Here is a 13,733-nt window from a genome sequence, read left to right on the forward strand (position 1 = left end):
GCCTAATGAGGTCACCGTGGTTACCGTGGTGGCTTGCATCAACTGTGTAGAGCCAGAGTTGCCTGAAAGAGGAACCCCAACAGAGAAAATGCCTCCTCTAGATTGGCCTGTAAGCAAGCCTGTGGTTACATTTTCTTGATTGGTGATTGACATGGGAGGGCCACGCCCATTATGAACAATGCCACACCTGCGCAGGTGGTCCTGGGTGCACTAGGAAAGCAGGCTGAGCAAGCCAGTGAGCAGCACCCCTCCATGGCCTCTGCATCAGCTCCAGCCTCCAGGTTCCTGCTTTGAGTTCCTGTCCTGACTTTTCTAGACAATGACTACAAGCTGTGAGTCTTCCCTGTCCAAGGTGCTGTTGGTCATGGTGTCCGCCACGGCAACAGAAACCCTAAGATGATGGGAAAGGGTGAGTCTTCTCTGCCTGTTATCCAGAAGGGAAAGGAAGTGTGTGCTCGACCTGCTGTCCCATCTCCAGCTTCAAATGTTACTGAGCCTTTTTTATCTCCTAGGGTTCCACCCCCCCAGGATAAAACATGAGTGAGTGTCCACACCAGATGCCATCCTGGTCAATGCAGTCCCTGCCCACAAGGGCAGCTACCTGTCACGGGTGTTAGGCTGAGAAGGTGCAGGCATGGAGGGTGGACATCTATCACCGAGTCTCTGGTCACTCTCGACATGCTCACGTCGCTCTGCCCATCTCAATAATTACTAGAACATGCCAAGCACCTGTATGCCACAGGACCTTTGCACCTGCTGTTGGGCAGTTGGCTATGATATTTGCCAGATCTGCTTAAAGGCCACCTCCCAGACTTCTTTGCAGGGAATTGCAGAAGGGGGTGAATTGCAGAAGGGGGTGAATTGCAGAAGGGGGGAGGCTTGGAGGCACCCTTTACCTCCTAATTGCATTGCATTTGGCTCTCAGGTGCGCTGGGTGAGCTTGGTGAGTGAGCTGTCTTGCTCAGCACTTGTCCCCAGTGGCTACGACCGGAGCAGACTCGAGGTCTCGAACAAACCAAAGAATGGCCTGGGGATATTCACATCTAGAAAGGGCTTAGCCCTTTCTATAGGACTTAGCTTCCGGATGCTTCTTTCCTCAAACGCAGTCCTGCTAGGAAACCTTGAGAGAATGCCTCTTCTACAAGAGTTGAAAACTCAGAGAAGAAAAGAACTAAAGGAACAAAAACCCCATTTCTAGATCTCTGACCTGCCCCAAGCCCAGAACCAAGCACAAAGGGCCAAAAGCTCAAAGAAAGAAAGGAAAAAAAAAAGTCTTCACAATAGCCCGGGCTCTTGGGTCCAGGAGGCAAAACCCTCCGGTCTCACCACCACCCCCGAAGAGGTGGAGCTGACTTGGGGACACCACCATCACCCCATCCTTTGCTCCCGGCCATCCTTCTTAATCTTCTGTTTTACAAAAGAGCTTTTTAAAGATAGCATCAGCCATTATTTTTAGGGACGCGCTCATCTGCGAGCGCCACGTCCTGCGGGTGAATAAGGAGGACATATATTAATTACATCCTTACACGGCATTTGATCACGGCCAGCTCCATGAGCTTGCTCTAACCAGAATAAAAAATTACTTTCTCCTTAGTTCCCTCTGAATTATAATCGGGTCTGCAGTCTCTCTTCCCCAGAGCCATGACAGTTACAGTTTAATCACCTCCAAACAGAGTCCTGGCTGTTGTCTCTGAGAGGATGGAGGTCCGTACACCTTACTGAAAGGGATGGCAGTTGGTGGGCCCTGAACTTGGCAGAGGACCTCCACGCCACCCCGGGGCCCAGAGGGGAGAAAGCAGCCACATGCCAAGGGTGAGCCTTGCCCAGTGAGATATGTAATCTGCTTTCAGAAGGAGACGCACCCCAGTGTGAAGTATCCAGACGCTTCTGGCCAACGTGTTTAATAAAGGGCTGTGTAATTATGTTGGGTTTTTCTTTCCAGCTCCGAAATACATCACCTCAACAGCAACTGTCTGACCACAGGGCTCCATTGTCACAGTGCTGTGATTCTCACTGCCAAAAGTCGAGCACCCCAGGTTCCAGCTCAGTCACTGGTCACCAGGACAGAAAGAATTGCCCTCCAGACGACTTCCCTCCCAGAGATCAACAGTACCACGCCCTTAACCGTGAGTGTGTGGTTCCCTGCTTAGGATCATCCTGCATCCAAAGCTAACTGGGGGCTCACCACATACCACTGTTAGCAGTGACCAGGGTGTGGCCAAGAGTGTGTACAGCAGAGATCTCACACTGAGGGTTTCAGAGCTCTGTGCCAGGCCCTGGGGACAAGGTCCAAATGGCACTCCACATCAGACACTAAGCACAGAGGCCTCTCCTTTACAGAAAAGTACAGGACGCTTTTAACAGAACGATAATGCCACGAAGCACCTCAGCCGTAAGCCTCCAACACGCTGTTCGTCTACAGGGAATCTGGCTGACTTCTGCAGTACTAGAGTAAGTGGCCATGGGAAGAAATGGCAGAAGAGGACACCAGGGTCTCTGAGGCTCCTGCAGAACACAGGTCCATTTCTAAAGTGATGCCAAGCTGGCCAATGCCCAGCTCCCCACCAGACCTGGTCCTTTTCCGTGCCCATCGTCAGATGACGGGCAGCCAGGGGTCGAGGCGCTCCTCTTTCCTCTGAACTGGGATTGGACCTTCACCCCTTAATAGCCCAATAAGCACGACAGATGCTCAAAATAGTTTTTAATAGTCAACTTATTCCAGTGCCTGCCCAGCCAGGGCCAGGGACTTCAGACAAAAGGCAGAGGGCAGCTCATGGCACTGCAGAGATGATCACCGTCAAGTTGTGGGTGACAGAGAAGGCCACCAAGACACCAGAGTGAAGTCAGGGAGGGCAGACACCAGGAGAGGGAGAAGCAAAGCCAGCCAGGCTTCCTCAGAAACCCAGCCCTGGTCCCAAAGACTGGGAGAGTCTGCTAAGGACAAATGGCCACAATGACCAGGTCCAGCAGGACAAGACTGTCAGCCAGATTGTCCTCTGACCTGCTCAGACCAACATACCAGACTGGTTTTAAGTTATAAATACCTCCTTGGGGGTGGGGGCAGGGGTGTGGTTCAGCAATGAAGCAGAGTCCTGGGCGCCTGGGTAGGAGATGATAAAAGATAAAACGAACAACCTGCTTCTGAGCAGCACCCTCATAGTGAATACCTCATGGTGGATCCCCACAGAGAACCTCTAGAAGCTGGGCCACTGGTCTGCAGCACAATGTTCTGAAACACTCACATGGTGACCCTGGGCACTAAGGTTCTAGAACTATCTGCATAGGGGAGCAATTACCCAGCCCCAACCCTTTCTCCCCTTCTCCCATAATCCAATTCCTAGATCCTGGTCTTGAGTATGCCTCCCTCCCCCCCAGATAACTGTGACCTTAAGAACAACAGATTCCAGTGGGGCCCGGTGTCCTTTTGGTGAATTGTCAACCCTAAGGTAGCATGGGACCCCCTGAAATTGCCTGTGGGGCTTTAAGAAACTGTCTCTTCTAACTTTATACCTAGAGGTATAACCTTTACACTGGTCTCTCTCTCAGTGCCCTCACTTGGTGAGAAGTTTGACGCGTTGTACAACCCTCAACACAGCCACAACAACGTCAGCTGATGAGTCCCCCAAGTCCCCAGATTGCTCCGGAAGTCCATGGTATTTACATCCATACTTGAAAGGACTAGATCAAGACCAGCCTGCCCTGAGATGAGATCTCAGGCTGGGTGCCTGAAGTTTGGTCTCTGTAACCAACAGGATGGTTGTAAAACAAGGGCATCTCAGGAACTCAGCCACAACCGCAGGTGTGGAGATGCTCTGCCTGGCCCGTGCCCTACCCGTGTGGCTGGTCAGCTACAGTGAAGGAGATCTGCTTCCTGTGGCTGCTCCAGGAACTCCCACAACTCTGGTGGCTTACAACCATCCTGTGGATTCTCTTACATTCAGGAAACAAGAAGCCCAGAGCTGAGGTCAAAGGTCAGGAGAGGAAAGCTGGCCTCTCCGGAGGCTCTACAAGGACCCTGCCTGCTTCCCCACCTCCTCCAGCTTCTAGAGGCTTCCACAGATCTTGACACACAGCTTCTGTCCTTCATCCTGTCCAGCAGCTGGAGCCTTGCTTCCTTTTTTCTTGACCTCTCCATTTGCAGAGACACTAGGCCCCTCTGCGCAGGGGCCACGGTTATTCTGTCTTTTCTTGTTTGTTTGACTTTTTTGGTTTTGGGTTTTGTTTTGTTTTGCTTATTTTCTTGAGGGGGGTTGCTTGTTTGTTTGTTGGGATTTTGGGGGGGGGTTGGGGGGGCGGTGGTGACAAGATTTCTCCATGGAGCTCTGGCTGTCCAAGAACTTGCTCTATAAACCAGGCTGGCCTCAAACTCAGAAATCCACCTGCCTCTTTCTCCAGACTGCTGGGATTAAAGACATGTGTCACCACTACCCAATGCAATGGTCTTAATTGTCAATATAACACAACCAAGAATCAGCTGAGAGGAATGCTTACATTGGGTTGGCCTCTGGACATCTCTGTGAGCGTCTGTCTTAGTTGATGTGAGATGACTGAGCCCACTATGGGCGGCACTAACCCCTAGGCCTAAGGGGTCCCAAAGAGGATAAGAGTGAAGAAAGCAGCTGAGCACATTAGGCAAGCAAGTAAGCATGCCCGCATTCATTCCCTCTGCTCTCACTGTGGGTGAGACTAGCTGCTTCAAGCTCCTGCCACCTTGGCATACCCACAGTGTTGGACTCTGCAAACTAAATAAACTCCTTCTCTCCTACACAGTGAAACCCTGTCCAAAAAAAAAAAAAAAAAAAAAAAAAAAAAAAAAAGGTAAAAGGTAAACTAAAAATGAATCACCATCTTTACATGACTATAACAAACATTTCCAGTTCACTTTGTACAAGGGCATAGCTGGCAAGCAACCCTGATGATGCCCCTGAATCAGCCCTTATGAAAGCTCAGTCACAAGGGGTAGCAGCAGGCTCTCTGCTGCAGTGAAGGTGGAACAGCCAATAGAGAGCCATCTATTTCAGGACACTGTCTGTCACATGCAGCATTTCAAAGCACCTAGGTCTCTCAAGCCAATTCTGGGTCTCCAAGGCAGGACACCATCTGCCTGCCTCTGTCTCTGGTGGGTGGCCTTCAGGAACCCTACTGTGGCTTAGATCTGAGCAATCATAGCCTCAGGCTACCCCAGGACAGAATCAGCCATTTGCTAGAGAAGAGAAAGCAGATGTCCCTGGCAACCAGTAAGCCACAAACCCACCTGCCTGTTACTGTGACCTTTGAGAACAAAGCCTTTTGCTTTCCCACCTGGCTAATATTCACACTACCACACAGGGTCCCCAAGTATTTTAGCTTCATTCTGTCACTGTGTGAAAACATTCTGACCAAAGGCAGTTTATGGGAGGAAAGAGTTTATTGACTTGCACTAAAAAACTCAATCCATCCGAGGTACTCAGGGAAGAAACTCATGAAGATCATGGAGAAACACTACTTGCTGGATCACTCACAGGCTCATGCATAGCTAGCATTGTAATATAATCTACAACTGCCTGCCAAGGGAATGGTGCCACCCATAGTGGGCCGTGTCTACCTGTATCAGTGAATAATCAAGACCATCTCCCTTTGACATGCTACAGGTCAAGACTGATCTTGGAAATCCCTTAATTAAGACTCCCTTTCAGGTAACTCCAGGGCTGGGTTGACAGTTACAGCTAACTAGGACACCAAGGACTCTTTAGATGAGGCTACAGTAATGGGAGACAACAACCTGCTCCCCCAAATCAACTTAAATCCACACCCCATGAAGCTACAGACAACCATGCATGTAGGTAGGGTATATTGGCTCAAAACAGACCCAGCACAGCTCTTGTGAAAACCATGTGACATGCCTATAAAGGCCCTGGGCAGCATGACCTAGCACATGGGAGCACCTAAAAGACTTATTCCATCTTATTCTTCAGGCCACACTTTACTACTCACCACACTTTTCTAATGTAGTCTCAATAGCTCTTTTAGGAGACTGGAGGCTGAGGTCCTCCTTGTGTCCATAGGAGTCTTTCTCCCCCAGAAGACGGTCCAGAACCAACAGGAATATTCCAACCACATCATACCATAGCTCACCTTGACCAATTCCTTAAACTTGGGGTCTTCTCTAGAGGTGGGATCGATCATAGTACGCTCCTCATTCTCCTCTGCCAAAGACAGAAAGGACCAGAGTGAATGAGGGTTGGGGGAGGGCTGACAGGGATGCCAGGGGTGGAGAACTCCCTGCTCACTCACATGAGTCAGAAAGCTTGTGGGGAAACAGAGACTGTCATGTTCTCTGTTAGAACAGCTCACATGGCTTTTTACCAGCCAGACAAAAAGATCAGTGATAAATCGCATGGGGCAGCCAGAGGAGATGAAGCCAGACTCTAGCTCCTCAGTCTTGGGTTCCAATTGCTCTAGCAGCCAAGTCTAAGCCAAGACTGCATAAGTAGAGAAGAGACAGAGGGTGGCGCCCACAGTGGCCTCAAAAGTGCCCTACCAGGACCAGAGGGCTGAAGAGAGCTTTGAGCATTAGTACCTGAGTCACTGTTCGCTAGTCCACAGGAAACTGTGAGGGGCCTCGGAACACATAAGGAAACAGAAGGGCAGGCAGTGTCATATACAAAACAGTATTGTGTGGAAGTTCTAGAAATAGCCAAAACACATGAAGAGATGTTTTACCCATCTCCTGTGTGTGTTTCCCCTCCATGTCTGGCTCTAACAGACAAGAGTCCATTGGACTTCGTGGGGACAGCAGAACAGGAAGGTGAGGAGGCACAGGGGCCAGGACAGAAGAGACCAGTGTCCCACAGAAGCCAGGATGCTGTGGGCTCACTGACCACAGTGGGGAGCTGGGAGGAAGTCCAGCTTCCCAGGCAAAGAATAGCCTGGAAGTACCTGCTGGGACAAGCAGCTGCAGAAGCCATGACAGAGGCATGCCCTTCTGTGGGGAGAGACATCACAGACCAAGTGGTCTTGGGTGCCAAGCCATTTCTGGGTTACAGGTTGGACCACACCTGCTTCTGCCTACACGGCTTTGTCATGGAAAATCTGGGTAGACAGGGATCTCCTTCTGAGCCAGAGTTTAGAAAAATGTCCCAAACCCGTCTTCCACACTGACTTGCTGCCAAAACCAGGAAAGAGTACCTTGGCTGACACCCTGTCATCAACCTGCAAGGATCCAGGGGTCTTCCCCAATCACATGGCAAGCCACAGGCCCTGCATGGTTCCTTGTGGCAGCCAATGAGATATATAGGGTATTTGAAATGTGTGCCTAGTTTTTTTAATTTCTTCATGCGTTGAGATCTTAGGGCCCACTCATCCCAGAGAGACTGTCCTTTGGGGTGGCTATCTCCTAGCCTCCTCCTCTAGGGGATCATTGAACTCCACACCTTGAGCCAATACTCCTCTTTCCAGTATAGCTGGTCTTTTAGGCCTACTATCAGCTATCTCAAGCCACCAGAACCTTGGGCCTGGAGCTCCTAGAGTTACACTATCCAGTCCTCCACTGCTTGCCCAGCCCTGCTTAGCCACCCCTGGGATCTGTGACCATAACCAGCCATAATCCCAGCGCTAAGTCATCTACACTGCATGTTGATAAAATCTGTGCTGGAAGACTGGGGCAGAAGCTTGCTTCTCCCTAGAGATCTCGGAATAACACTCTGGTTCTCAAACACCACCCACCCATGTGGGGGTCCCACCCCAGGGATGTACACCGAAGGATGCCAAGTGGCCATGGTACCTAGCTGGGTGTCCTCAGGGTGAATGTCCACCAAAGCTGGGGCCATCGGAGAATTGATGGCACTCTTGCCTTCTTCCTGCAAGTCAGTCACTGTTGAGCAAAAAGAGATCAGGTCAGTATCCAGGAAGCCCAAGAGAAAAGCCCCATGTTACTAACATGTCACTTACGTGGACATCCCTTCATGTTGGGCATGAGGCTGGGGAACTACTCCCAGCCCAGAACACCTGCCATTTAGCTTGACATCACACAGGTCTTGACGCCTCCCAAGCATGACCAGCCTGTCTATGACACTGTTCTTTGGAACATGCGATTGAGACATGGAAGCTTCTGGAAGCCTCTGGTTGTTTCTAGTTGTTTCCAGACCTGCCTGAGGCTGATATGATAGACAAAGCTTAGACCCCAGCAAGATCAGAGAGGATGGATGGAACTCCCTTCTCTGTATCTGGGGTTCGAGACTCGAGGTGTAAACAGGCCTACTTGCATACATGGGTGGTCGGAATTTAAAGCGTGCCACACGTCCTTTAGGTGAAGGTGCAGTGAGCTCTCACATTCTGCACTTTCCTTACAGGCTAGAGTCTAGGACCAGAGGCCACCTCAGCTGGACACATGCTCCTCCTCCCAGCTGGGCATGGCCTTTCAGCTCTCTGCCCTGGAACAGTGGATGCTCCTAGACAGCATCCACCCACAGCCAGCCTGGATGCCGCTTCTCACTTCCCTTCCCACGTGAACTCTGGAGTCATAACAACCAGCGCTCTCTTGCTGATAGTTGGACCTGCACAAGAAGGCATGGTCCATGGCCCTCTTTCTCCCCAGATAAGCCACAAATTCTGTAGGTGCACGCACACACACACACACACACACACAGATAAACACACATGTGCTCCAGGTAATAAGTCACTAAATCTTTATTACCATCTCAGTCTTCCTGGCCCTTGGACCGGCACGCTTTCCCCTAAGATCTTACATCTCTATGGAAGAGAACAGGTTGGGGATTGGGGCCAGTAGGAAGAAGAACAGTCTAAGGAAGCGAGCCCAGATTCCATGCTGGAAGTTTATGGTCCCAGAGACTGCTATCTGCACATAAACAGTGTATAGACTGGGGTAGGGTGTAGTCTGGGATCCAGACAATGTGTACCCCAGTCCTTTGGCACCACACAGGATCTTTCATCTCTCCCAGAAGCTCTGATGGCCCTTGGTCACAGCCATGAGGTATGTGTGTGTCCGGGGAGATGCAACCTGGCAAAAGAGCTTGTACAGATGCGGGCCTTGGCTTTTTTCTGCTTACAAAAAGCTCTACCACATCTGAACCCCTGAAACCAGAAACGGTGGCTTCTAGACCACTGGACCTCAGTCTCCACACTCAACCCCTCCCCACCCCCAGATCCAGAGGTGATAGAGACAGGCCACCACCTGCCACTTTTTACAGCCCTGAGAGAGATAGAGGCACAAATCACTTGCTGCCCACACATCCTTCCTAAGGAGATCTCCCGGGGACAAGTATCTTACCACTTTGTCATTCCTCAGTGGAACTTATACAGAGACAACCCCTCTAAATGCTTCCCAAAATACCAGTCACCTTAACACTTAACACCTTAACACCAGCACCTTATGTGTTGGTCACCCAACACCCACAACAGCAGGTGATTGGGACAGCATCATGTGTACCACAAAAACCTGTAAGAAGAGGGGTCCCTACCCTGCTGGCTTGGAGACCCCAAGCCGATCCTGTTAACCCCTCTGACCCTACTGCCTCAGTTGGCGTTTCCTGTTTGTTCTCTTGAGTCTCCAGGCAGGCTGAAGGACCCCAGTCCCCAGCTTGGAACAGAACGCACAACAGGCTCTTGGAACATGGCTGTGGATGCAGCTCTAGTGATAACCCATTCTCTGCCTCCAAAGGGACAGATGCCAGCTCTAACGTCATCAAAGATGCTGATGTTCAGGATTTTTTGAAAAGGAGACCCTCTTGTAAACCCATGTTCAAGGCCATGTTACTCACAACAGCCAAAATCGGAAACAACACAAATGTTAATGGATTAAAAAAAAAAAAAAAAAAAAAAACGGGGGTGGGGCGTGGGATGGGGGAGGCCACACCCATGGGGAATCCATAAATGTGAATCAGTCTTGAAAAGGCTCTTAACTGCTGAGCCATCCCTCCAGCCTCTTCTAATCATTTCTTAATCCCCCTAATCCTCTTGACTCTAGAAGGAAGCGTGCTAACATCAAAGAGCTTTGTGAGTCAGTGACCACCTAGAGGCTGTGGACTCCCTTGGCCCCCACCTCCCAAAGATCCATCCCGGGGCAGCAGAAAACAGAACAAATTCCAGTAAATCCTTGCACATCTTAGGTGAGAAGGAGAGTACCAGAAAGGGGAAGAAAAGACAACCCCACAGCAGCCCGGGTTTCCACCCAACTAACTTCTCAGAAAAAAGCACAGTGGGTCCCTAGGCTGGGGCCATGGGCAGTGGTTAGGGTAACAGTCAAAGAAGAATAAAAGTGTTTCGGTTAGAATAAGGTCCTCCAAGGGAGACTTCAGGGAGCCACACAGAAGAATCACACCAGGAAGCCGAACAAAAGAACCACAGGAAGGAGCCACCATTCCTCACAGAAAGACTCCGGAGCATGGGCTAGGGAGATAGCTCAGTGGGCCAAGAGTTTGCTGAGAAACCATGAGGAGCCAAAAAGAAGGCAAAGCTGACCTTGGTGGCTCAATCCTTTGATCCCAGCACTGAGGTGACAGAGGCAGGTGAATATCTGTGTTCAAATCCAGGTTGCAGGACAGACAGCCAGGGCTACACATAGAAACCCTGTCTCAAATCAAAAACAAATAAGCAAAAGCCCCCCTCCCACCCCCCCCAAAAAAAAACAGAAATAATGGTCCCTGTAATCCCAGGACTAGGGGGGCAGAGACAGGTGGCTCCCTGAAGCTCACAGGCTGGCAGACTAGCCTAATCTACCAGCCCCAGACCATGAGAGACTCCATCACAACAAAACCCTCAAAGGGTGACCACCGGCCTCCATATGCACCTGCGCATGCCCAAACACAGTGAAACTTAACAGTAGCAAAGACCCTGGAGTTATTACATGCATCAGCCCCCTACCTAGGCAGGGGCATCAAGTCCAGAGCTAGGGGAAACAGTGGGAGTTGGGGTAGAGGGGGTGCTGTGACCCTGATTGGGAAATCTCAGAGTTGGTGGGGTGCAGTGGAACGGCATTATCAAAGCACAGAAACTAGGTTGCATAAAACAAAGAATTTCCACACTGCCCTTGAACATCAAAAACAACACTAAACAGGGCCAGGGACTGCGTGACCTTATTAAACAAGAAGTACACACCAGAGCCGGCCAGGCTGCAATCCACATGCTCTCCCTGGGGTGGCCCTTCCTGTTCAAGGCCTTGGGGAAACACAGACTCAGAATTCAGGAAAAGTACTGCAAACTTGGCCAAAGCCACCAAGTCCCAGCTCAGACCTTTCCCTGCTACATACTTATGGCCTCAGGCAAGCCCCCTGCACCTCACTGAGCCTCAGTTTCCCCACCATAGCACAAAGGTGGGAGGAGTCCCTGCCCACAGAAGTCTCCAGAGGGATGGGAAGGTCCGGAGCCCTTGGCGCCTGGCTCCGGTTGCACACACGGTATAGACTGACGGGTCAGCTATGAACGATGGCGCCCGGCCCCAAGGAAGCTCAGGAAAGCCACTGCCACGGGAGAACAAGGAAGAGATGCCAGTCCATCATGCGGGAGAACCATGGGAGACTCCCTGGAGGAGACATCCAATAAACAGTCTTGAAAGAAGGCCAGACTCAGGAGCAGCCTTAGGGACTACAGAGCAATGTGTGGTGGGGGTTGGGGGGACCCAGCCCAGGGACCCACAGAAACCCAGGGTAGACACCTAGTCCTTTGCCCCAGCCTGGGTCTTCCAGGTCTCCTTTCTGCACTGAACAGTTCCTAGTGTTAACCCAGTGGGCAGCTTCAGAAGGACCCACCCGTTTTCGGAGGATGTTTTCTTAAAGAACCCGTACCTTCTACCAGACCAGCAACCAGCCCAACAAGCTAGTGGGTTTCAGCGAATCCCAGGAATGCTGAGATTTTTAAAGTTATGGTCCAGACACCCAAAAGGATTCACACTTCAAAGACGCCTCTGGCCGTACCCAGTCCCAGTCCTGAGGCAGGTTTATGATGGCACTCATAGGAGCCTGCTGGCCTGGCTTCCCAAGCATCCTCACTGTTCTGAGGGCAGAGCCTGTCCACAGGCAACCCAGCAGCCAGACCTGAGGAGTGGGTATCAACACAGTCCTTCTGGCCACGGGGCCCTCTTACCGCACTGAATCTCCAGGGCCCGAGGAGAGCCGTTTGTACAGAAATACTAGCTGAGGACCAAGAGGAGGAAGCTGGGAGGGGGATGGAGGCCAGAGAGGAGTGGATAGTGGAGGCCAGGGAAGGCAGAGGAGTTGGAGGCCAGGGAAGGGGGAGGGGAGGACAGAGAAGAAAGAGAGCACAGAGTGTGCCTGAGACAAGCCTCTTGTCTAGTCACAGGTCTCAAAGACTTGACAAGGCTTAAAAAGCAAACACTTAGATGTGGGGATGCACACCTTGAATCCTGACATGGCGGGAATGACGGCAAGAGGATCAGCTCAAGAGCATTGTCAGGCTTATAGTGAGTTGGGGGGCTAGCCTGGGCTACTCACATTTTCTTAATTAAAACGTAAAAGAAAGCAACCTGGAGAAGAAAAGGGGGAAAAAAAGAAGCGGTTTCTCCTGACTTTCAGTCACAGAGGGAAGAGATGACTTCAGTAGCTCTCACCCAGGCGCCTCCGAAGAGACAGCTATTTATACCTCAGGCCAAGTGCAGTGTTCACAGCTTTGATTTTATTTTCTATCCTTTTCTTTGTATGGCTCCATTTATTTATTTATTATTTATACCCAGGCTCTTAAGGAAAAAAAAAAAGATTTTTTTTTTTTGGCAGCCTTTTAGTTGTTGTTTCCTTTTGACATTATTAGGAAACAGGGCTTTGAAAGCCGGCTGGCTGAAGAACAAGCCTCCCTCGCGGTGGAGAAGAAACGCCGGCCGGAACCTGCATCTGCTCTCAGCTTCCCACTCCAAGGGATACAGCTCGACTTCTGGAAAAGCGGGGTGCGAGACCCTCACAGTGGAAGGAGGGGTCTCCAGAGCAACGCTGACTCCATTTTCTGACATCCACATAGCAACTGCATCACACTGCCCGCAGGGACCTTGTGTAATATATATATATGTTTTTTGGTGTTCACAGAGAACAAAGGACCATGGCGGGGGGAGGGGGATCTCAGCAAACCCACTCTGAACCAGGATCAAAGCTGAAATCTCACAAAAAGGGCCATACCTGCGGCACATCAAAAGAAGGATTTGAAAGCGGTAGCAAAGCTGCTTCAATTTGGGCCACTTAACCAGCCCGCCACCGGCTGGCGCCCAGCAGCGCCCTGCACAGATCTACTCAAAGACTGAGCGCTCTCAGAAGAACGGAGGGGACAAAGAGCCCATTGTCCACCTTCCCCATCTCTGCTCTTAGCAAAGGGCACGCAGGGGCCCAGAAGCCAGCAGCAGGGACCCCAGGACACCTCTGATAAACAAGCCCCGGAACAAGAGTTTTCCGTGAATTTTCTAACTCCGAAGACGTTCACCGTCCACGAAGGGCTTCTTCAAAGCGGTTCTGAAAAGCAATCAAACTGGGCTGTGCACGAGGCTCTTTCAGCTCAGACAAGTCAAGATCTGACCTAAATAAGATTTAAGTAAGAGTGAAAATAGCATCTGTCTGGGCAGCTGGGGCCAACTGCTGCCGGTCACCTTTCTGACATCCACAGACGAAACTCAAGAAGAATTGTTCCTGACAGTTGCTCGTGCGAAGACCTTGATGTGTCTGTCAGGCTGGTCCATGACACCCACCAGGTTCAGCACCAAACCTAAGGACAGCATGTGGGACAAGGCCACTCATCATGAA

The 13,733-nt window shown here is 50.8% G+C and overlaps 1 protein-coding gene across 1 annotated transcript in view; it reads right to left on the reverse strand.

Moving 5' to 3' along the window:
- PARVB (parvin beta) overlaps positions 1 to 13,733 on the reverse strand; it is a 78,374-nt gene that overhangs the window by 32,991 nt on the left and 31,650 nt on the right. Inside the window, exons 2-3 of the mRNA XM_080939657.1 lie at positions 7,763 to 7,852; positions 6,115 to 6,185 (exon numbers count right to left, since the gene is read on the reverse strand). Coding sequence (XP_080795783.1) covers positions 6,115 to 6,185; positions 7,763 to 7,852 — 161 coding nt within the window. The remainder of the gene's footprint in view (positions 1 to 6,114; positions 6,186 to 7,762; positions 7,853 to 13,733) is intronic.

The sequence above is a fragment of the Micromys minutus genome (assembly GCF_963924665.1).
Source record: "Micromys minutus genome assembly, chromosome: 27".
NCBI lineage: Eukaryota > Metazoa > Chordata > Mammalia > Rodentia > Muridae > Micromys > Micromys minutus.